This window comes from Carassius carassius, chromosome 9 (genome assembly GCF_963082965.1).
Source record: "Carassius carassius chromosome 9, fCarCar2.1, whole genome shotgun sequence".
Classification (NCBI taxonomy): domain Eukaryota; kingdom Metazoa; phylum Chordata; class Actinopteri; order Cypriniformes; family Cyprinidae; genus Carassius; species Carassius carassius.
The window spans coordinates 23,636,180-23,659,378 of NC_081763.1; the positions used below are offsets into that span (position 1 = coordinate 23,636,180).

Genomic DNA, 23,199 nt, shown 5'->3' on the forward strand with positions numbered 1-23,199 from the left:
TTCAAATTAAGTTGAAACTATACGCAGTTTCATTTACCAACACAAGGTGTCTGCCTTCACTATAAAATATATGAATATACAACATAAAATAAAACTGAGAAAAAACAACCTAGGAGTTCAACTGTCTGTTGTTTGCCATTAAAAATGACGAATTTAAATGATTTAAATACAATTTCGATACAATTCAGAATGATCATTCGTTATTCGTTTTAATCTATAATGTAGAAAAAAACATTACTTTAAATTGTAATGTCTTTTTCTACAGTCAAGGGGGAAAACATACATTATGTAATTGCAGTGCTTGCAAGGCATGCAGCATGTCTCATATTTCTTCATCTTTTCACACTTTTCTGCATTTCATTATGTTCCATCCATTTAATGCACATTTAAACTTTGTTCTTTTGATAATACCCTTTACCCCCTGATGTAATGTTTTCAAAATCTTACTGTCAGTAATGACTTTAAAGTTTGCCTGCCTGGCCTTCTGGATTATTTTACCAAGCCTTTTACATAAGCCTTTCTTAGTTATTTATTGTCCATTATTTAACCAGATAAAAACTTTCTAAGATAACTATATATATATATATATATATATATATATATATATATATATATATATATATATATATATATTACAGAAGTGACCTGGCAAAGATGCAGCACTACTTTATCAGAAGAAAAACAACAACAACAACAACAACAACACAAAACAGTATTAACAATATTCTTTGCTTTCTTTGTCATTTTAATGTGTTTCTTTTCTGTTTTGATTGAAATCAGGCAATGGTTTGTCTTCCAATCTCAGAAAAGGATGTAATGAAAAATAATGAAAACTTTCTAGGTCAAAATCAAAAATTCATCCTGTTGGGAATTGAGTCAGTAGGAAGTGGGAAGGAAAAAATGCTGCTGGATTTCCAATAAATGAAACATGTCTTTCAACAAAGATCTTGACCTTAAAAGATTTCTAGGTACTACTGTAGGTCTGAAAAGCATTTTGGTTTCATTCTCAGATGTCAAAGAAAGACAAGAATATTTTTAAAGACGAAGTGAACAAAGGGGCCTTAATGTAGGATGGAATTACAGCTGGTTACATCACATTCAGTGCTGAGGTCAACTTTACTGAGGCTCCAGCAGCTGTTACACACAGTGCCAAACTGCACATTTACTTGCTCATATAAATACTCAGAATTAAATAGCCTATATATGAATTGATTTACTTGATTAAGTGGGTATACAAACAATACCCAAAGAGGTGAATCTTATGCTCATTTCATTTAAAAATAATAGTGTTAATGTAAATGTAAATAAAAAAAAAAAGCAGTTTCTTTCTCAATATCTGTTTTTTAGTGGTGGTTTTTCCAGTGCACGGCAGCGCAAATTAAGGCTGCAAGTGGCATGAAAACAAACAATATCTTCCTGTTTAGTCTTCATTAACAACCATAATGCAGGACACTGGATTCTGTTTTACATTACACTGGAATGTAAACAGGACACTGGATTCTGTACATATACATTATTTGTTTTTGTTTTATAAAACATACTGTAAGTATAATAAATATAATAAATGTAATTAAATGTGCATAAAACATATTTATTACACTTCAATAAGCGTTGCACAAATGACACAAAATGAATGAAGCAGGATGAGCTCAAGCTCCATCATGATCTTGAGCACCATAAATCACATAATGGCTCACTTCTATTAAGTGTAAAAGATAAACATATAATGAATATTTATGAATAATGAAATATTAAAAAGAGAATTATAATTGAGTAAATATTCTAATATAGTTCAGTTTTCATGATTAAACATTTTCATATTATTCAAAATTATATAACGTAACTTTTGCATTGCATTATTGTTTTTCCTTGTGAGATCTTGGCATAAACTTCAGTGTGATGGGAACTTTTGGCTGAAAAGCGGCAATCCTCTCTGGGTTACAAAAAAAAGAGAGAAAATATACAAGAATTAATTAATTCAAGACACAAAGCAAGTCTGTTTCACATAGCTCATGTATATCAATTCTAATTGATGACTGTCAGTGTACTCACCTGTGTCTCTTTACATGTTTCCACAGTGAAAATCTGAAGCAGCTTCACAACAAGAAGTTTCGTGATCATTTGGGCGAATCTCATTCCAATGCAATTTCCAAAGTCCAAAAGGCAGGAAAGCGTACTGGTTCATCTCTGACTTACATTCTGGGCTGAACCTATAGTGATATATTAGAATCAAATTCAGTTGAGCAATTCTTGCTTCAATTAAATGGTCTAAACAAATAGAATTCAGTGTTTGTATACATAAAATTAAGTTTCAATGGAGAAATAAATAAATTAGTGTTGTGTAACCAAACAAGGGCATTTCCTTACACTTTATAGACCTTGCAAAATCCATATGAGAAAAAATTATTTGGTTTAGCCTGCTTAAATCTGGCACGTGGTTCTATAAACTGTTTAAATCACATGCTTTAAGATAATCATATGTGAGAAAAACTGAAGAAAAATTGTCGTGGTCGTGAAAAACAAAATTGGGGAAGAATCTTGTAATCTGTTAGTCCTATCAAATTCACAAAACCACATATTTGACAACAAGTTCCATTTAAAATGAAAGAGTCTATCATGTGTAAATGCTATCTCTCGAACCTTTTACTGTACCTCCATCAGTCGCCCACTTGTGAAATATGTAGAGTGTGTACTGTGGATTCTCTTCCATCTCTCATCTTTACAGTTATTCCATCAGCAAAGGGGCCAGCAAGGTCTGCATTTGTTTCCTGTACAAATTCCAAAATGATGATGTTTATTGGGGCATTAAGAAATCCTAAGCTTCCTGCCATTAGCACGCTTTCTGTACAACTTTGAAGGTGAGCTTACCCTTCTGTTAATTCTGTTAACCATAATTGCTTTGATCATTTCCAGGTCAGTAACCATTAGTATTATTTGGAGCCTTCCAACATAGATCCTGAGCACTGAAAGGAATATTGATCAGTTTACAGTTACAGTGATTCAGGCAAATACCTACAATACCATTCAAAGGTTTAAAAAAATTAATACTTCTATTGAACAAGGTTGGTTCTTTTGATATTTCATTTCCAAGGATCCTGACAAAAAGTATAAAAAATATTCAGCAGAACAACTGTTTTCAACACTGACACGATTGTCACATGATATTCTGATTTGCTGCACAATAAACATTATCAAATCAGCATATTAGAATGATTTCTGAAGAATCATGAGACACTGAAGACTGAAGTGATGATGCTGAAAATTCAGCTTTGCTATCACAGAAATAAACTACATTTTAAAATATTAACATAGAAAGCAAGTATTTCAAATATAATGGTTTTACAATATAATAATATTTCACAATATTCCAGTTTTTACTGTAAAATAATTGCAGTCTTGGTAAGCATAAGACTACAAAAAAAAAAAAGAAAAAAAAACATTAAAAACCTCAGACTTTTAATGAGCTGTTGTGATCCACTAATAAAGCACAGATTATTTAACCATCACAGCTGAACAGACAATTATCCTTACTTAAGCAAAACATCATATTTAATATAAATGTATGACTGATACTCACCCCCAAACTTTTTCATGCTTCTTAGCACTCTCCATATTGAAATGGCAAAAACCCTAAAATACATTGTATTCATTGTAATCAAAGATGGATTAAAAGAAACACTTACTGATCCAAAATAGTTTGAATAAACCGTCCTATATTATTCCTTTGTTAAGAAACATACATAAAAAACGACAGACACAAACAACTGAAACCAAGTTCATCCTAGAGTATCTATCTATCTATCTATCTATCTATCTATCTATCTATCTATCTATCTATCTATCTATCTATCTATCTATCTATCTATCTATCTATCTATCTATCTATCTATCTATCTATCTATCTATCTATCTATCTATTTTTTTAAATAGCTTTCTGGGTGAACAGAAAAACCACATTAGCTTACATTCAGACCAGATAAATAATTAAAAGAATGCAGATTTAAACCGAAAGGCTTAAAACGTCTCAGGTTACGAATGTAACCATGGTTCCCTGAGAGGGAACGAGACACTGCGTCCTCTGAGGGGACACTATGGGGAACACCTCGTCGTGACCCGTGTCTGAAGCATACTTTGAAAAACGCCAACGTGTTGGCCGGCGACAGCCTCTGACGTAACTACCAGCGCGACTATAAATACGCGCCGTAGACCCGTCACTTATCTTCTTCGCGAAGCTTGCGTCCGAAGCATGGCAGGGAGCTAGAGGACGCAGTGCCTCGTTCCCTCTCAGGGAACCATGGTTACATTCATAACCTGAGACGTTCCCTGTCAAGGGAACTTCGAACTGCGTTCTCTGAGGGGACACTATGGGGAACAGTATACCCACGCCGCCATGCTGAGGGGAGTGCAGACCAGAATCATGGCAAACACTAAGTACCAACTCTACCATTTCACCGGGAGTCGCCCCTGGGACGGTTCGAAGGCTGTCTATGACATTATCCCTTATGGCCAAAGGCCTAAGCTACATACCCAACTTACCTGTAGGGGCCTGGCCCGGGGTAGAGCTGAAGGCTTGGAATCACAAAAGATTCCTTTAAAGGGATACGGCTAAGAACCTAGCACTTTCTTCTACCAAGTCTTGCCTGTCACACAGGGGCTACTGCTAGCTTTCGCAAAAACTTGCCGACAGAGATGTCCCAACAGTACTCTAGTAGCGGTGCCCTGTTCTAGATAGGTATCAGAGGATACCTGGGTGGAGTGGTGCCCAAGATGAACGGGGCTTTAACCGACTCAAGAAAGGGCACGAAGCAGCCACGCGAAGCCCTTACCATATAGGATTTTAGAAAGAACGCAGAGTACTAGCGTGCGAACTTACCACAGTGTGGATTTCAGAAAGTGTGCAAAGACTTCACGTGCACACTTACCATAACATGGATTTACAAATACTGTTCTAAGGATGGGCCCTCGTGGCACTCTGATAGAGCAGCTCGTAGATGGAATGGCCCGGGAGCGGAACAATTGGAGGAAGGAATGTACAGACGAAGCCTCGGCCACATCTGTACCATGGCGTCCAGCCCCAATGGAGCTGGCTGAGTCAGAGGAAGCCAGAGGGGACAGTGCGATGCTCTCTCGAGCCGCAAAACCGATCCACCCAAATCTGGCCAACCTCTCCTAACTCTGCTTCAACACCTTGGTGCGAAGGCGCCATTCCCCGAGCCTCAGCCATCTATCTATCTATCTATCTATCTATCTATCTATCTATCTATCTATCTATCTATCTATCTATCTATCTAGAGGCACTGGATCGAACGGGAGAGGCGAGCTCCAAACCTCAAGCGAGGGGAGCATCACCTGAGGATGTGCCAAGCGGCCAGGCGGCCCCTCAGGGTGACCTGGCCGGACATCCATGAAATTCCCTGCAGTGCTGTGCCAGTTCTGACGATCAGCCAGGCTCCTCAGGGGGGGATGTAGGATGGACAACCGCAGAGCGCTTGCCTCCCACATGCGGGTGCCACTCCTCGGTGGGTGTCGCGCTCCGGGGGGGCGGAACCCACGCGGCGCGGCTGCCTGCCGAAAGCCTGTGATCTTGGCCACCTAATACCAGAGCACTGTAAAGGAAACTCACTGAGTTTGTTAGTAGACATATAACCACCAGCAACATAACACCCATAAGCAGATAAAGAAAGGGTTACGTACTCACCCACCCTCCTGTACTGGAGTCCCGCTTACGGGGCGCCCCCTTCTGGTTCGGACCGTCAGTAAGGTGGTTACTATGAACATAGAACCAACCAAAGCATCATAGGTCCCGGATAGGAGACTGTTGTGTGAGAAACTTTCCACCTAACCTCGATCAGGTGGAGAGCTGGTGGCTACAGGGGAATTAGGCAGGGGAGGATTAAAACATAAGTTAAAACAGAGGTTAAAAACATCCAGAGCTACTAGGTATCGCTCCGATCCGGACGAGGACGCTGCCTCGTCTGGATCACATACCTCAGACCCTGCTTACCTCTCCGTGACCCGCGATTCCTCTTGCCCCTGCCCTTAGGCGGGGGAGGAGCGCGAGCCGTGACATTAGCCTTCTGCGCCCATCTCCGATCCTCAGATTAAGATTGGCCAGGACCCCTTTGTTGTTCGGGCTCGGACCTGGACCTTCGTCGAATGAAGGATTTAAAGGCAGCTGAGCGCGCCCTTGCCTCCCTGAACTTTCCAACCACCATCTCGATGGAGGTACCGAATAGCTCAGAAGGCAAGTCCGGAGCATCGAGAAGAAACCCCCTTTCTTCCCTCCCGATGTCTGCCAGGTTCACCCACAGATGTCTCTCCGTTACCACCATGGCCGCCATAGACCTACCCATGGCGGAGGCGACCTGCTTGGTAGCCCGGAGAGAGAGGTCTGTGGTGCGGCGCAGCTCGGCTACCTGGTCAGCTGAAAGGCCCTCGCCTGTATCTAGGTCCTTCAGCAGGTCAGCCTGGTAAGCCTGAAGCACTGCCATCGTGTGCAACGAAGCCAAAGCCTGACCTGTTGCCGCGTATGATTTGCCATTTAAGTGGGATGTATCCTGGAGGGGCTTAGATGGCAAAGAGGGAGATTTAAGAGAGGACGTTTCCCCCACAGAAAGATAGCTAGCCAGCGTCTCTTCTACAGGGGGCATCCTTTCATAGCCGTTTTCGTGCATGCCTTCGATATTAGCATAACTCGTATGCTGAAACCGATGGATGCGAGAGGAAAATGGCCTCTTCCATTCCTTTTCGACTTCTGCATGTAAGTCAGGCAAGAATGGAAGGCTCACCTGGGCTGGAGGGCTATGGTCAGACAAATAATGCTCATCCAGGCGACCTCGCGACGTTACTTTTCTGGCACGCTTCCATGGCAAGTCTAATTTTGCCGTGGCGCAATCCATAACCTCTAACAGCTCCCCATATGCAGGGCAGGAGGATTGAGGAGGCTCAGCCTCAGCTTCTTCGCCACTCTCAGACATCTCCTGCTCTTCCTGGGTAAAACCAAGCAGAGCACTAACTTCAGTGTCAGAATGGGTTAATGACAACGCATCTTCCTCCTGAAGTTCACTCTCGTTTGCCGCCAGAGAGTGTGAAAGGAAAAGTCCCTCTCTACACTCCTCAGCGAGATCCATCTGTGATCCCCACGAGCTCATTCTCCTTCGTGCCTCGGCAACAGCGGGTCCTGAGCTGCGGGATCCAGATGGCTGTCCCTCTTTCCTCGAAAAGAGAGACAAATGAGAGCGGAGCTTTTTCACAGAAAAACGCTCGCAGTGCACGCAGATTGCCCCCTCGAGGACATCGCGCACATGCTCTTCGCCCAAACAAGAGACGCAAAGAGTGTGTGTGTCATCAGGTGTCAAATGATGCTGACACGGATGCACACACTGTTTAAACGCCTTGCTAGTGGATGCCATGATAACAATAATAGATCGCTCTTACCGTTTTGGTCGTTTCTCAGATGCACGCTTCAAACAAAAATAGTCAATGAAGACGAAGAGGATAAGTGACGGGTCCTACGGGCGCATATTTATAGTCGCGCTGGTAGTGACGTCAGAGGCTGTCGCCGGCCAACACGTTGGCGTTTTTCAAAGTATGCTTCAGACACGGGTCACGATGAGGTGTTCCCCATAGTGTCCCCTCAGAGGACGCAGTTCGAAGTTCCCTTGACTGGGAACCCCTTAACTGTCACTCACGTTTTTGAAGATAGACTTGAATGTGCATGATACAAACCTACAACCCGAATTCCGGAAAAGTTGGGACGTTTTTTAAATTTTAATAAAATGAAAACTAAAGGAATTTCAAATCACATGAGCCAATATTTTATTCACAATAGAACATAGATAACGTAGCAAATGTTTAAACTGAGAAATTTTACACTTTTATCCACTTAATTAGCTCATTTAAAATTTAATGCCTGCTACTGGTCTCAAAAAAGTTGGCAACGGGGGCAACAAATGGCTAAAAAAGCAAGCAGTTTTGAAAAGATTCAGCTGGGAGAACATCTAGTGATTAATTAAGTTAATTGATATCAGGTCTGTAACATGATTAGCTATAAAAGCTTTGTCTTAGAGAAGCAGAGTCTCTCAGAAGTAAAGATGGGCAGAGGCTCTCCAATCTGTGAAAGACTGCGTAAAAAAATTGTGGAAAACTTTAAAAACAATGTTCCTCAACGTCAAATTGCAAAGGCTTTGCAAATCTCATCATCTACAGTGCATAACATCATCAAAAGATTCAGAGAAACTGGAGAAATCTCTGTGCGTAAGGGACAAGGCCGGAGACCTTTATTGGATGCCCGTGGTCTTCGGGCTCTCAGACGACACTGCATCACTCATCGGCATGATTGTGTCAATGACATTACTAAATGGGCCCAGGAATACTTTCAGAAACCACTGTCGGTAAACACAATCCGCCGTGCCATCAGCAGATGCCAACTAAAGCTCTATCATGCAAAAAGGAAGCCATATGTGAACATGGTCCAGAAGCGCCGTCGTGTCCTGTGGGCCAATGCTCATTTAAAATGGACTATTTCAAAGTGGAATAGTGTTTTATGATCAGACGAGTCCAAATTTGACATTCTTGTTGGAAATCACGGACGCCGTGTCCTCCGGGCTAAAGAGGAGGGAGACCTTCCAGCATGTTATCAGCGTTCAGTTCAAAAGCCAGCATCTCTGATGGTATGGGGGTGCATAAGTGCATACGGTATGGGCAGCTTGCATGTTTTGGAAGGCTCTGTGAATGCTGAAAGGTATATAAAGGTTTTAGAGCAACATATGCTGCCCTCCAAACAACGTCTATTTCAGGGAAGGCCTTGTTTATTTCAGCAGGACAATGCAAAACCACATACTGCAGCTATAACAACAGCATGGCTTCGTCGTAGAAGAGTCCGGGTGCTAACCTGGCCTGCCTGCAGTCCAGATCTTTCACCTATAGAGAACATTTGGCGCATCATTAAACGAAAAATACGTCAAAGATGACCACGAACTCTTCAGCAGCTGGAAATCTATATAAGGCAAGAATGGGACCAAATTCCAACAGCAAAACTCCAGCAACTCATAGCCTCAATGTCCAGACGTCTTCAAACTGTTTTGAAAAGAAAAGGAGATGCTACACCATGGTAAACATGCCCCGTCCCAACTATTTTGAGACCTGTAGCAGAAATCAAAATGGAAATGAGCTCATTTTGTGCATAAAATTTTAAACTTTCTCAGTTTAAACATTTGCTATGTTATCTATGTTCTATTGTGAATAAAATATTGGCTCATGTGATTTGAAAGTCTTTTAGTTTTCATTTTATTAAAATTTAAAAAACGTCCCAACTTTTCCGGAATTCGGGTTGTAAATTTTTATAATTCATGACAGAAAACATTTTGCAACATGATATTGATGTACCATTTACATGGTAATGCAATGTTTGATTTTAAAATGGGTTTTAAAGGATGAATTTTGAAATTTTAAGTTTTCAGTTGATATATAGCTTCTGATGATTTCTAAAATGTGATAGAGAAAAAGGCAACGAAGAAGTCTTTTTTTTAAACAAAGGTCAAAACTCCTGTTATAATTTAGATTTTTAAGGGTCCACTCTTGTCATAAGTTGATCTATTACTTTTCCTACATAATTTTTAAGAAAAAACATTGGTAAAATATATATTTGGGAGTCTTAGACCTTTCCAACGATATATAGTTTGTCAAGATTAGATTAGATTTGATTGTAATATAGTGAAGTAAACGTAAGCGTCCCGTATTCGGGACGGGATGACAGTTAAGTGGTTAATGTTGATTTTAGTATATATATATATAACATTTTTCTTTTTCATGAATTATTACAGTTTAGTTTAAATTGTGCTGAAAAAAGGTAATTTTATGTATATTATACTTCACACCTTTCTACTTTATTCAAATTGTTGCAACAACAAAAAACTTTCCATAGATTCCCCAACATTCAGCCAACAGGCAGGACAGTGATACAAAATACAGCAACGGCCCATTCTAATAAAAGAGCTCATTTGATTAAATGCCTTCTGGAAGCTGTCATGTTGTCATTATTTAGTGTGCATGTTGATGAATATCAAGTAGTCATTGTAGTTGGAAGCATGTAATCAACAAACATTTAATTTATCATAAAAAAATCTTTACTTCATGAACGTCCATGACATACACTTGTGCTGAAACAGTTGGTGGAATTGAAACAAACATTTCCACAACAGTACACTCTTGTTTGATTACTATACTTGTTGTGTTGGCATTTTCAAGAACTGCAAAAATTCATACTTCTTGCGAAAGTACAACGGATCTACTGTACGTCACTTCTGAAGAAACACTACGGTGAACAAAATTCAGAAAAATTAATTGTAAAATTGCACTGTAAAATTACACTTTTAAACAAGCCTGTAAAAAAAGCTTATATTCTATCAAAGGAGGAAACTGAAATTTTTATGGCTCAAAAGTGCAGAACATATGTGCTATGAGCAACCGCATAACGATCTCCTCACATACTATTCATACAATCGTTCATTAAATAATTAAGTGTTTGCAGTTCCCAAGCGAGGCCACACAGACAGGAACAAAACAAGAAGAGTAACAGTGCAAAAAAACAAACAAAAAACTATGAACTTGATAGTTGATATGTGTGAGAATGAGCAATGGCACAAATCGCAACACATCTGGCACTGTCTCACCATCTGATTACACAGAGGCAGGGAACCAGAGCTGTCTGGCTTCTTTTCACAGCCTCCATAGGTTTTCTTGCTGGTGAGTCTATAGAGAATACACTGAAAACAACCGTGCTTTATTATCCAGGCCACATGAACGTGAATCAAATCCATTAGAGAAGAATTATATTTCATGACCTTGACGATCTCGAGTGCAACTTGTATATATAGCGACAATGACAGTGAAATGAGATTATTCAGACAAGAGTATACAGTAATTACAGCATGTTTTTCATTTAGCTTTTTCCTTTTGTTCTTTTCAGTGTGGTAAGGACAGGGATCTTCAGTGTGAATATGTGCCGCTGTTTAGAGCAGGAATGTCTCGATTTCTGTTTTGTCCTGCTTATTAAAACCACAGACATTTATGCATCTTTCACAACCAAGGCTGCAAACAGGAGGGACACGTTCTTTAACAGTAACTGATTAGTCTTCGGTATTGACGTATAAAAAACATTTTTTCACCCCTTCTCTAATCGAGTACATTCAGGATCCAGCGGTCACATGTGATGTCTCGTATAGTGCTCGTGGGGATAGTACTGTGCGAAACCAGACAATTTACTCTGCAACTATGTTGTCCGAGCCGCAAAGAGGTGTCTGGGTCCTCTTGTATGTCACACGAACGAGGAGAAGCCTGTGACGGGAGTCCGTGAGCCTGGCGCGGGCTGGCCGCCGGGGGTGTAGACCCCGCCAACGCTGTGCTGCGTGACCACTGTCTGATAGCAGGACTCTGTGTCCCCGCTGGCACATTCATCGTAAGAACAGGCCAGCGTCTGCTTCAGCCCCTCCTGCTGCCGCTTCCATGAGTTGAAATATGACGGGTCGCTCATGTAGTGATTCACAAATGAGTGTTTGATGGGCTCCTCTTCGCACTCGCTGTCTGTGGCCTGATCATGGAAATATAAGAGGGGAAGATTTATATTGCGATATGCTGTATGCAAGAGAAGATGTACAGTCAGCTGGTAAAAGTAAACCACAACAGAGTGAACATGTGTCAGTCACCTCGGACTCGGACATCTCTGCAGGCCTCTCTGTTAGCGCGGTGCTCTCTGTTGAAACCACGCCGTTGTAGTTGCTACAGATGTCTTCGTCTGAATAGCGCAGTCCGGCTGGATTGGGCCGGGGAGGGGACCTACTTGAAGAGAAAAGGAAGTTGTAAGAGCATGTATGAGATGTCAGCCAATCAAAAACTTTCTCTGTCGTGCATCTTTGTTTGCCTACCTCCCTCACTCAACAACAGCAAATGTAACCTACTGTAAAGGGGATAGTCCACCCAAAAATAAAAGTTTGGTGATCATTTACTCATTCTCACGTCTTTCCAAATCTGAATGACTTTTTCAGAAAAGAAGATATTTTGATTGTTGGCAAAGTGTTGGATACCCATTTTTAGGTGAACTATCCCTTTAAGTTTATCGAGTCCTGACAACCATAGGCTTGAGCGGGACACATCCCACAATATTTAGATATGGCTAAACTGTCCATCACAATATTTGATATTCTAGATGCTATAATGCACTCCATTAGTCAAGGCTTTGTATGTTGTTAGGATGAAAAATGCACTTATTAATGTCTTAATGTCAAATTGTTGGAGATGTTTGGTCGATCAAATCAAAGAAGGCAGGCCTTTCTGAGCACAGAAGCAGAACAGTGATTCATGATTGAGATGTTAAACAACCGACAGTGATTTCCAGAGATACAAACCACAACCAACTTTTATTTTGTCTAACTTTGCTGTTTTGAATGGAAAATATTATAGCATATCATTTGTGTAATGTATTTAATGATACAATAAATTTGGAGCTGTTTTTAATAAATTGGGCATACGTTTAAGAGTTAATGAATGCACACTGTGAAAACATTTAATGAATTTGGTTACTGGAAGCCTTTCAGTAAAATAACATTGAGTAAAATTCAGATACATTGCAATAAATGCTAGCTCTGCACTATTTTATCTTTCTTTAAAAAAATTGTTTGGTATCTTGCCAAAGTTAAACACATGGTAAGAGGACAGGATTAACTGTTCTAGTATTTAACACTGTTCTCCATCATTTGATAAAATACAGTGGATAATTTAATTAAATCTACAATAAGCCTAAACGGAAAGGAGGGATGTTTCGTGACCTCATTTAAAGGCACAGCACTATTTCAACACATTTAGCGGCTGGTTAAACAGTTTTTTAATGAAATATCACAAAAATGGCATAACCTTACTGTGAATTTGCCACCACAGGGTTATCAGATGACACATACATAAGCTGCGTTGTTACAGTACCTGGTGCCATTCTTCCTCAAGAAGACCCTCTTGACATGAACAGGCCTGCTGTTGAGCTCTAGAGCTGTGAAGCCTCCATTGTCCAGCGTGACCATCTCCTCCACCGTGGACACCGCTTTACCTACAGCAGTCAGCATATCATCATCACAGCAAAAACATCACCTGGGTCAAACCCTTATCACTGTTCGCCGGACGGCGTGCTAGTCTGAGTAGGCAGACATGTTTATCTGGATGAATATGCATGCAAATTTACAGCACATAATAATTATGTGAGGGAGGATGGATGGATGGATGTGTCGTGAAAAAGCTGAAGAGGTTTAGTCCAGGTCACCTGTTCCACAACTCTTGTACTTTCTGTTCTGTCCGTGCAAAACGAGACCAAAAACCACCAGCAACAGCAGAATCAGACAACACAACGCCAACACGATGAGAAACCACCACTCCTCATAAAACGGGGTGTCTAGTTGAGCTGTTTATGACCAAGAAAAGTGAAATATATAGATAAGAAATACAGAAATGTAGATTGTTGACATTTCAGAAAACTTGCTGCAAAAAAGTACTGTGTTTGATTGCCAGGGTGTTGCTAGGGGGTTGGTTTCTTTGTGGATTTAGGGCGGGAATACTCCATGTGACTTTTACTTAGGAGCCTTTCACACTGGGCTCATTGGTCTGGTTTCGCACTCTCTTGATTCTATCGAACCCCAGTGCATTTCCGGTCATCACAAACGTGCACAACATATGATAGAAAACAGAACGTGAGTCAATATATTGTGTTTTAAAATTATTTTTGTGCTATTATGTGCAGCAGAGTAAACTACACATGGGTTTATTCTACATGTGTCGCATTTGTAGACACGTTTTAAGTTTGTCCACTTTCGACCACTTCCAGAGGTAGTCAAAAACGCCTTTCACCGCATTGCTTTAGACATTCATGTGGTCAAATGAGTTTGAACAGCCACAAAAAAACTACCTACTTGCTGTCCACTGACTTAACATGTGAGCATAACAGGACGATTTCACCTTCGCAGTGTGGGCCAAAACACACAGACTAAAATTGTGGTTATCATTTGTATCCTTTCCATTCCCTTCCTTCATTTATTCAATCGTGTTTAAGTGTCGCATTGGTGCTCTTCTGAAAGTGACGTAGAGTGTGACAAAACACAAGTAGTGACGGGAGATGCTTTTAAAACACATTAAGACCAGGTGTAAACAGTAATGTGTCTCGATTGACCATTTGTGATCGGATCACGAAAAATGCATCTAAATACCAGATGTAAACAGGGCATTGGAAAAGTAATTTACAATTCTTCATATTACAAAAATTTTGTTTTATAGTAATAGTGACACTCCCCAACTTTTAGGAAGATATTTTCTTACTTTAGAGAAGCAGCAGTAATGGTCTACTATATTTAGAGGAGCAGTGACACTTTATCTGCTCATCTCTAGTGCTCTAGAGCTAAGGAGAGCATGGCCCAAATGTGCCAGAAGTGTCTAGTCATATGTGACAGCCGTTGATGGACTGCTCTGACAGCAATACTGAGCGGCAGTGACATCAGCTCACAGACAGATTGGAGCATGCCTGTGGTATGAATATTTCAGTCCCATGACATGCAAGATGTTGATAACATACTTTGCTTTTCGTTTACAAACAGACCTCTAGGACTTGCACCACACTGCATTAATTACTTGGCAACATGGCAGTTTTTCTTGAAAGCACTTGCCAATGGCCAAAGAGAACCACTGAGTGAGATGACAGCTTCATTTGTTTTCTTTGTATAGCTTTAGATGGCAACATTAAAAACTTGCTTTCAAATCCATGCTCACTGACTGCACTCTTGTCAAGGTTAAAGCTAGATTAGAACACCACAATGAATCATGACTTGGTTTATAATATCACAAATAAAAACCACTTTGTTTGGCTGTTATTAACAACAAACTAACCATATGACAGCCTCTGTGATGAGACCAAGTTAACATCTCGAAATCTTCTCAGTGATTATTACTCTGCTATAATATTCAGAGATACAAAGGTCTTCACTATATTTGTTTCAGGAATCTTTTAAGGCACTGGCCTCTAGATGACCCCAGTTACATTTATTAACTTTCCTCATACAGCAATCAGACATAAATTGTTTGTATTATCTGTGATGAGGAGGCAGACTGGTAGTTCAGAGTCCATGTTTTACAAATTCGGCATGTGGTTGCCCAACCACGGGAAAACGCCTGAAACCGAGGCAATCTCAATGAGTAAACATTAATAAGAGCAAGAGAGTCAAAAGAACAGACACATCTCTTGTTTTCCAGTACAGACATCTAACGTCAAGACACTATACATGTACAATACTTCTGAAAACAAAATGATGTAAGATATTAAGTCTTGTTTTCAGGAAAATAAATTATCATAATTAATGAAAACACAATTTTCATTTTTGGGTGAACTGTTCCTTTAACATTCATTTTTCTTATCCCATTTTTTCTTTGTTTCAAGCATAAACTAACTTTATTATTTTATTTTACTTTATACTTTTAAAGTAAATATATCTTGATTCAAGATTGATTTAATGTTTAAATATTGAATGGAAAACAAGACGAAGTAAGCTTCCCCCCAACTGATTCTCACAGGCAGCAATGAAATAAAACACAGAACACTTGGAGTTCTGTCAAATTATTCTCCTGTAATCTGACAAGTCTTCTTTTGAGACTCAGGAAAGATCTCCAAGATGTCTTAAACTGTGCCAAGATAAAGTTAGCAATCATTCATCACATCAGAGAACTCAGAATGAACTACACAAGCTACACATATTCATTTTATAGCCATTTTCTTTTCATAAATGTCTACAATTATTTAACTTTTGTGTTTTTTTAAAATTTTATTTCAATACCAAATCTTAGCAGAAACATGTCAGATGAACTTCATTTGTAAACAAAACATGTCTGAAAGCTCCATTAAGCCTCGTGAGCCAAGAAAGTGCAGCTTTTCCAGAAGGACATGGTACAAACAGTTCACATGGGTGTAAAAGTCACATTAGAGCTAAAAAATACCAACAGTAACTGATGCAACACCCTGTCAAAATCACTTGGATGTCTCATCTCAGTGCAGGAGGCCACGGAGAGGGTGTAAATACCTGACATGGCAGCAGAGGGAGCACTCGGCTCGCCGTAGCCGAACTCATTGACAGCCAGCACTCTGAACTGGTAGCTGACACCCTGCCGCAGGCGGTCTAGACTCACTGAGTGAGAGGTGCTGGTGGGAGGCAAGTGCCGCACAAATGTATCCCACATGCCTTCATCTGCGGAGAACAAGGTCACTTCCAGTGAAAATGTCATCATGCACTTGGAAGCACTAAGTTCATTACTGTGTCCCATTTCACTTAGCAGATGCTGACATCCAGAGCAGCTAGCAGACTGACAAGCAATGATGTTCAAATGTGAATGAAACCATGATGATGTGGAAAGGGCAGTTATATCAATGTATCCCAGCAACAATGGAAAGTAAATGATCAGTAGATTATTTCAGACCAGCAATTAGGTTCCTAAATTAACACTCATCAAACACCAAATGTGAGCAGAAATTAGTTTTGGCTGATAACTTTTATAGGAATTGTAACATGGCTTGAACTGGAAAAATTAATAAAAATTGCAGTGATCTTCTGGATTCTGAGGTTCATCAAGGATGCCTATTTTTTCTGTATATCACGTGGGATCACATAAACTGGCAAAATGGAAATACATTGAACAAAATTACAATCTGTCAATGTGCTTCAGGTGCAGTTTATTGGATTGGAGTGATAAAATGTCATGAAAAAAATAAAATATACCCCTGATTCCTGTCAAAATCTAAAATCTAATGAGGCTATATGAAAATAATAAAAACAAACAAACAGTATCTTATTTTACATAAATTTTTATTAACATTTTGAATGTTTTTTTTTTTTTTTATATATTTTCAGTTATTCTAACTTTATGTTTTAAACCAAATCTTTTACTAAACTCTTTTGCTATGTGCTTTGACATTTTTATCCATTTTGGTAAAACTTTTAGTTAATGTTAGTTATTGTTTTGACTGATATGAACAAACAATGAACAATACATTTATTACAGCATTTATTAATCTTTGTTAATGTTAGTTGAATAAAATACAGTTGTTCATTGCTAGTTTGTTAATTCACAGCGCATTATCTAATGTTAACAAGCACAACTTTTTATTTTAAACTAATGTTAGTGTTACCCTTTCTTATATTTCCATTTAGCTTTAATTTATTTCAGTTTCATTTTTTAGTTACTGAATTATTTATTTCAATTAGTTGCCACATTTTTAGGTTTTTTAAGTTTAGGTTTCTCATCCAATATTTATTTTTTAGTTTTTGATAAAAACACTAGTCGATTTAACTTTTAATTAGTCAAAACTCACTTTATGAATTTTCAGGGGTTTCAAAACCCCTTTAACATTTAAGTTTGATTTAAATTTACATTTGATTTTAAAATGAAAAATCCAAAATATTTATAGTGAATGGTTGATAAAAAATTGAATGTATTCGTTAAAACAATCCCCTTTTATAATTATATAACTTAACAGTTGCCACTTAATGATTACCATTAACTTGGTAGTACTGATATGTAGTCAGTTTTCTCATTCAGAAAATGAACAAATAAATAAATACACTCATAAATGAATGAGTTTTGAGTGATGTACCTGATGGGCGTGCTTCAATCACATAACCGGTCACATGACCTGCTCCTGTCTCTCCTGGTGTCCAATGGATGTTGAGCATGGATCCTGTCTTTGTGATTGACATTTCTACAGGAGATCCAGGAGACCCTAAACAGAGAGGAGAGCTTGCAGAAAACGGAGAAGAACAGGCGAGCGATCCAACCTTTGTGAGTGAAGATCTAAAGCTAACACCACTGTGAGATATTGATCCACGCAGGTGTTTTTCACAGCTTGGATTTCTGACACTTCTCACTGAGGAGTGGGGAATGTAAGCTGTGCTCAGCAACCCTGAGAGTTTTCCTGATCTGTTTGAATAGTTTGGCTGTGTTTGTGGTTGTGTAGCTTACCTCTGACAGGACCCGCTGTGATGCTGGCCTCTGCCTCAGGCCCGTAGGCAATAGTTTTGGCCTGCACGCGGAAGCAATAGGTCACGCCCTTGGTCAGGTCACGCACCTTCAGCCAGCGCTGCCAGCTGCCACGGATATCCACCGTTACCACTTTAGTCACACCTAATATGCACAAACACACACAAGACTGCACAATTACACACTACCACACAAGGACTGTAACGAACATTACAATGCTACAGCATCTTCCTACCTAGGCACAGCGAGTCAAAATCAATTACTCCAGTTATGTACGATAACACTCATTCTGAGTTCTCTGATGTGATGAATGATTGCTAACTTTATCTTGGCACAGTTTAAGACATCTTGGAGATCTTTCCTGAATCTCAAAAGCTATGTTGACATTAATACTATTGAAGTCAGCCATTTTCAGCTTCTGGCTTTAAGAAAACGTAACACAGAGCCATGGAAACTGAGTTGGAAAATGAGTTTTATATAAACAACTCATCAAATCATCATCAAACATCAAAATAACACCAAAACTATACTAGTGATGTAAAACCAGAACATTATGAAAACAGAATCGGATGAGAGTGAAAACATGCAGCTACAGACTGACCTTGAATAGGGGCAGTGGGCTCATATACCACCCTGTAGCCATCCACCACACCATTGGGGGTCAGCGGGAAACCCCAGGACACGTTCAGAGTGCTGCTGGTCACCTCGGAGAAACTGATGAAGCTGGGAGCGCTGGGGGCTGCGGGAACCGTGTAGTTTGATCAATGCAACAAATACAGTCTATGTTAAAGCAATAAACCTATGAGGCTGTGTTTGCGTTACAGGTTTAAATTATTATTATTTTTTTACCATAATTAAGTAGTGTTTTTATGCATAATGTAACCACATGAAGATCTTGACCACATTACACTTTCGTATTATAAATCAAATTATTACATTTTTTTTCAAAGCGCATATTGTACACACAAGTACCAGAAAAAAAACAAAAACAAAGAAATTGTCTTAGCAAATGAATGTGAAAAACAATAAGATAAAATAAACAAACTATTTTCCTTAAATGACTTTAAATATTTTTCAATAATTCAATGATCCATTAATGATTTCCATAAATATTAAAAGGAAAGAGGCTTATGTAAAACAGCATTATGATAAATGACTCTAATAATGCTTCCTTCCATTTAACTTGTCACAATAATTAATTCTGAATTTCAGAAAAAAAGACCATTTCATGAATTTTCTGTTTAAATAAGTTAACTAATTAAGCAAAATGTTGACTTTTTGTCAACATTTTGCAGCAAAAAAAATTATGTAATTAAAGAATAAAATAAATAATTATAATAATAATATATATTTTTTAATATTAATAAACTTAAAGTTTTCAGTTTAACTACAGGGTGTTTACAGTTGCTAATCATTGGCAACTACGAAAAGCATATTAATATTAAATTCAACTGGTATCTGTCACAGGTGTGAGTATATTGCCTTTTGTGCAACAGCTTTGAATGTGGCACATCCAATCTGATTTTAGAGTCTGATGTAATATGTTTAATAAAAACAAATCCATACAAGTGACTATATCCCACTCTCTCAGTGATTTTACCGAGCTAGATATGAAAATCTGTCCTCTTACACAAATGCAGCTCATTGCTTTAGGAAATGTCAAAGAGAGGTAGAGGTGGTGAGTTTCCTCTGTTTGACCAAATGAGGTCACATCAAGACATCAATTTTCAAACTGTTATTTTAAGGTGACTCGTGGGTAATAGGTCCCTCCCCATTATTTCAGTGAGGTGGAGCCTGAGGTCAAATCATTCCCTGCTTGTGCTTAATTCATTCCGACAACATTTATAGAGTCAATGATTTAATGTAGAACACATGAATTGTGCAACAGTCATATAACGCCGCATGCTCCAAAATATGATCAGGTGTCGACCTAGTTTTCATGCATGGAGAAGAACACAACGTGGAAGTGGACGTGTTGCCCTTGGTGGGCTGTCTGCGGTCAGATTAATAGTTTAGCCTTAAATGGTGCTACGGTTTTTGCTTAGGTCAGCGGGGGCCTCTGTGATCAGTCCTGAATGGGAGTTTAATGGTCGTTAGGATGATTTGTGCAGATGCTCACCTGCCTGAAGAGTGCGCCCCCTCCTGGGCTCACTGAACGGACCGTCTCCAGCAGCATTGAAGGCAGACAGCTTGACCATATAGTATGTGTAGCTGGTCAGGTTCTTCAGTCTCATGTTGGTTTCAGGTCGGAAGAGAATCTTAACTTTCTCTGTTTCATTCTGATTGTCCATCTCCCAGTAAAGAATCTACAGGCAACATATATATATATATATATATATATATATATATATATATAAAGTGTATAGAATTAAGCTGTGTCGGGCAAAACCAACAGCAACCTGCAACCCTTTCAGTCGTGACTGTATTCACAATGTACATTGACCCTAAAAAATATCCGGACACTTAAGCCACACTACATCAAGGGTTTCCAACCTTTAAGAGACCCATGGATCCCATTCAAATTCTTAGCCAACAGTGACCATCAGTAAATAAATAAAAAATGACTAAATGTTAAATAAATATTTTTTTTTCTACATTCCCTTAGTAATTCATATTACTTTTATTAAAAGCACTGATGTGTACACATTTCAGGTCACACATCCAGGAGAAAATAAACTTGTCAACACTGCCCCACGACTTTTATTAAATACAGTTTAAATACTGAATCGCTACATTATATTTTCCAGCGACGAGAGGATACAATTGCTGTTTTTAAGTAAACTCATTCTAAAAAAATAAACGCACAGAGGCGAATATACGCAACTTCCATTTCTCTCTCTCTCTCTCTCTTTCTCTCTCGAATAGGCAATATTTGCGAAAATGGTTTAGCGATTTCTAACTATTGGGGGGATTAGTCTACAGCAGTTATGGCCCTGATCAGACATATGCTGTGGCACTATCATGCAGTCTTTAATGATATGACGTTAACAAATATTAGCGATTTTTTGCAAAAATTTCTTGGAGTAACATGACCGTTAATATGAACTCACAATTGAATGTAACATAAAACAAATGATTACTTTTCGTTAAAATCTTTATTTATGCCAAAAAAGCTTACATTTATGTGTCTTTTTGTTCGCTGTAGCAGCCATGTTGCCGAGATAATTCATACCCCTTAGTTTGAAGTGTGGTCCCGAAAAATCTTCGTTTGAAGGGCTTTCTTGCCCTTCTCCTTACCCCTTCCCCCCCTAACCAAAAAAAGAATCAAGACACCACTACCCCTTCACGTGAACGCGTGAAACAGAGGGGTAGGGGAAAGGGGAAGGGCTAAGGGGTAGAATTGGGATTGGGCCTAAATCATGACAACTCTCAGGATAGATTGTAAAATCTTCATTAATGTAAATAGAATGTGCATAGGTTTGGTCTTGGTGGATTAGATCTGCTGAGGTAGTCTTATTTCTGCTAAATGCTCGGTTCATAAAGTTAAAAGGAAACATTCTGATGCAGCTAGAGAAAGCAAGATCCCCCGTAGCAGATCTAGACAAGTGGTGCTGGGGAGGCGGTGGGCTAAGATGAGTACATGCATAGTGAAAGTGAAAAAAAAGTCATGACATTTGCCAAGTATGGTAACCCATACTCAGAATAGGTGCTCTGCATTTAACCCATTCAAGTGCACACACACAGCTGTGAGAAGTGAACACATAATGAACACACATCCGGAGCAGTGGGCAGCTATTTATCCAGCGCCCAGGGAGCACCTGGTGGTTCATTGCCTTGCTCAAGGGCACTTCAGCCATGGGTGTTGAGGGTGGAAGAGAGCGCTGTTCATTCACTCCCCCCACCTACAATTCGCCAGCACCGAGACTCAAACTGGCGACTTTTGGATAACTAGTCCAAGTCGCTAACCATTAGGCCACAGCTGCCCCAAGCCACAGCACATAGACATTTTTATGAAATACATCCTGGTTATATAGGTAAACGGTAATGAGTACATGAATCTGATTGGCTTGGGAAAAAACTGAATTGAATGAACCAATAAGGTTCAGGTTTTCAAACAGGTTTTTTTTTTTTTTTGTCATAGCTGTTACTATGGATGGGTGAATGGATGTTAATATACTGTATATTTTGGCACATCTGAAATGCTGTATTGGCCAATTAGCATTCAGTACAATAATCTGTTTCATAATCTAATTTATTCAATCCACTATTTTTACATTACACAAATAGCCATACAAATTATTTACAAAACAAATCAAATGTGCAGTGGGCTTATCGTTTCTTCACTGATCATGCAGAACTTAAGTATTCAGTGAAACAACTGGGATATCTGGATTAACATGAATCTGCCATATTACTGCCAGGACATTTTTATATTCAATTCCATGCATATTTCATCAGATATTCACTTAACCCTCACCCATGATCATTATTTCATGACCTAAATGGGCAGTTCTTTAAAACAAACTGTCTGGTGCCATTATCTAACGCAGTAAATCTGTGGAGAATATAAGAAAAAAAAGACAGAAACTGATTGTAGCTATATTCTTCCACCATAGACATTTACATTTATGCATTTGATCCAAAGCGACTTACACTGCATTTAGGCTATACATTTTTTTTAATCAGTATGTGTGTTCCCTGGGAATTGAACCCACAACATTTTGCAATGATAACGCAATGCTCTACTACTGAGCGACAGGAACACATAAGCCCCTTTCACACAGCCATTCAGGCAAATACACGGGTAAAGTGTTCCGGCAATTGTTCCCGGGTCGCTAGATTTTGCACTTTCACACTGCCAGTGATTACCCGGGATATGTACGTGCTTTCACACACAACCCGTAAAGATCCTGTAACGACACGTGACATCAGGGCGTGACGTGTAATGTACGAAAACGAAAACGTTAGGCACGTTATACTTTCACTGAAGCTAGCGAACGAACTCGGCGTCAGCTCAGAAAGTGAGGAACTGATCTCTGCTTCATTACAGTTTGCACATATTTTTTTGTCGCGAACGTTGATCTTCCTTCAAAACAGCCGGTAAAAGAGTCGAGCGATAACACGCTTCATCACTTCGACACACATTAGATCTGGCTTTTGTTCACACAGCGCTCGTCTCGGGTTGAACCCGGCAATGTTACTAGGTCC

The 23,199-nt window shown here is 39.3% G+C and overlaps 1 protein-coding gene and 1 long non-coding RNA gene across 7 annotated transcripts in view; both read right to left on the reverse strand.

Annotated features, from left to right (window-relative positions):
- Positions 1 to 1,675: 1,675 nt before the first annotated feature.
- LOC132149377 (uncharacterized) lies at positions 1,676 to 3,240 on the reverse strand. Its single transcript, XR_009435023.1, has 4 exons — positions 2,869 to 3,240; positions 2,641 to 2,768; positions 2,053 to 2,210; positions 1,676 to 1,933 (listed from the first exon to the last, which is right to left on the reverse strand). It is a non-coding gene; the product is annotated as an uncharacterized LOC132149377 (long non-coding RNA).
- A 7,900-nt stretch (positions 3,241 to 11,140) lies between these two features.
- LOC132149376 (protein sidekick-1-like) overlaps positions 11,141 to 23,199 on the reverse strand; it is a 285,056-nt gene continuing 272,997 nt past the window's right edge. For 2 of the 6 annotated variants that reach the window (XM_059558560.1, XM_059558556.1), the window contains 9 exons: positions 20,171 to 20,357; positions 18,653 to 18,790; positions 18,034 to 18,195; positions 17,669 to 17,794; positions 16,101 to 16,265; positions 13,307 to 13,444; positions 12,976 to 13,096; positions 11,706 to 11,835; positions 11,141 to 11,590 (listed from right to left, as the gene is read on the reverse strand). In XM_059558560.1, the coding sequence (XP_059414543.1) occupies positions 11,318 to 11,590; positions 11,706 to 11,835; positions 12,976 to 13,096; positions 13,307 to 13,444; positions 16,101 to 16,265; positions 17,669 to 17,794; positions 18,034 to 18,195; positions 18,653 to 18,790; positions 20,171 to 20,357 (1,440 nt within the window). In that variant the 3' untranslated portion in view covers positions 11,141 to 11,317. Of the gene's footprint in view, positions 11,591 to 11,705; positions 11,839 to 12,975; positions 13,097 to 13,306; positions 13,445 to 16,100; positions 16,266 to 17,668; positions 17,795 to 18,033; positions 18,196 to 18,652; positions 18,791 to 20,170; positions 20,358 to 23,199 lie in introns of all 6 variants that reach the window. The other 4 variants (XM_059558559.1, XM_059558554.1, XM_059558558.1 and 1 more) reach the window with 3 other exon arrangements.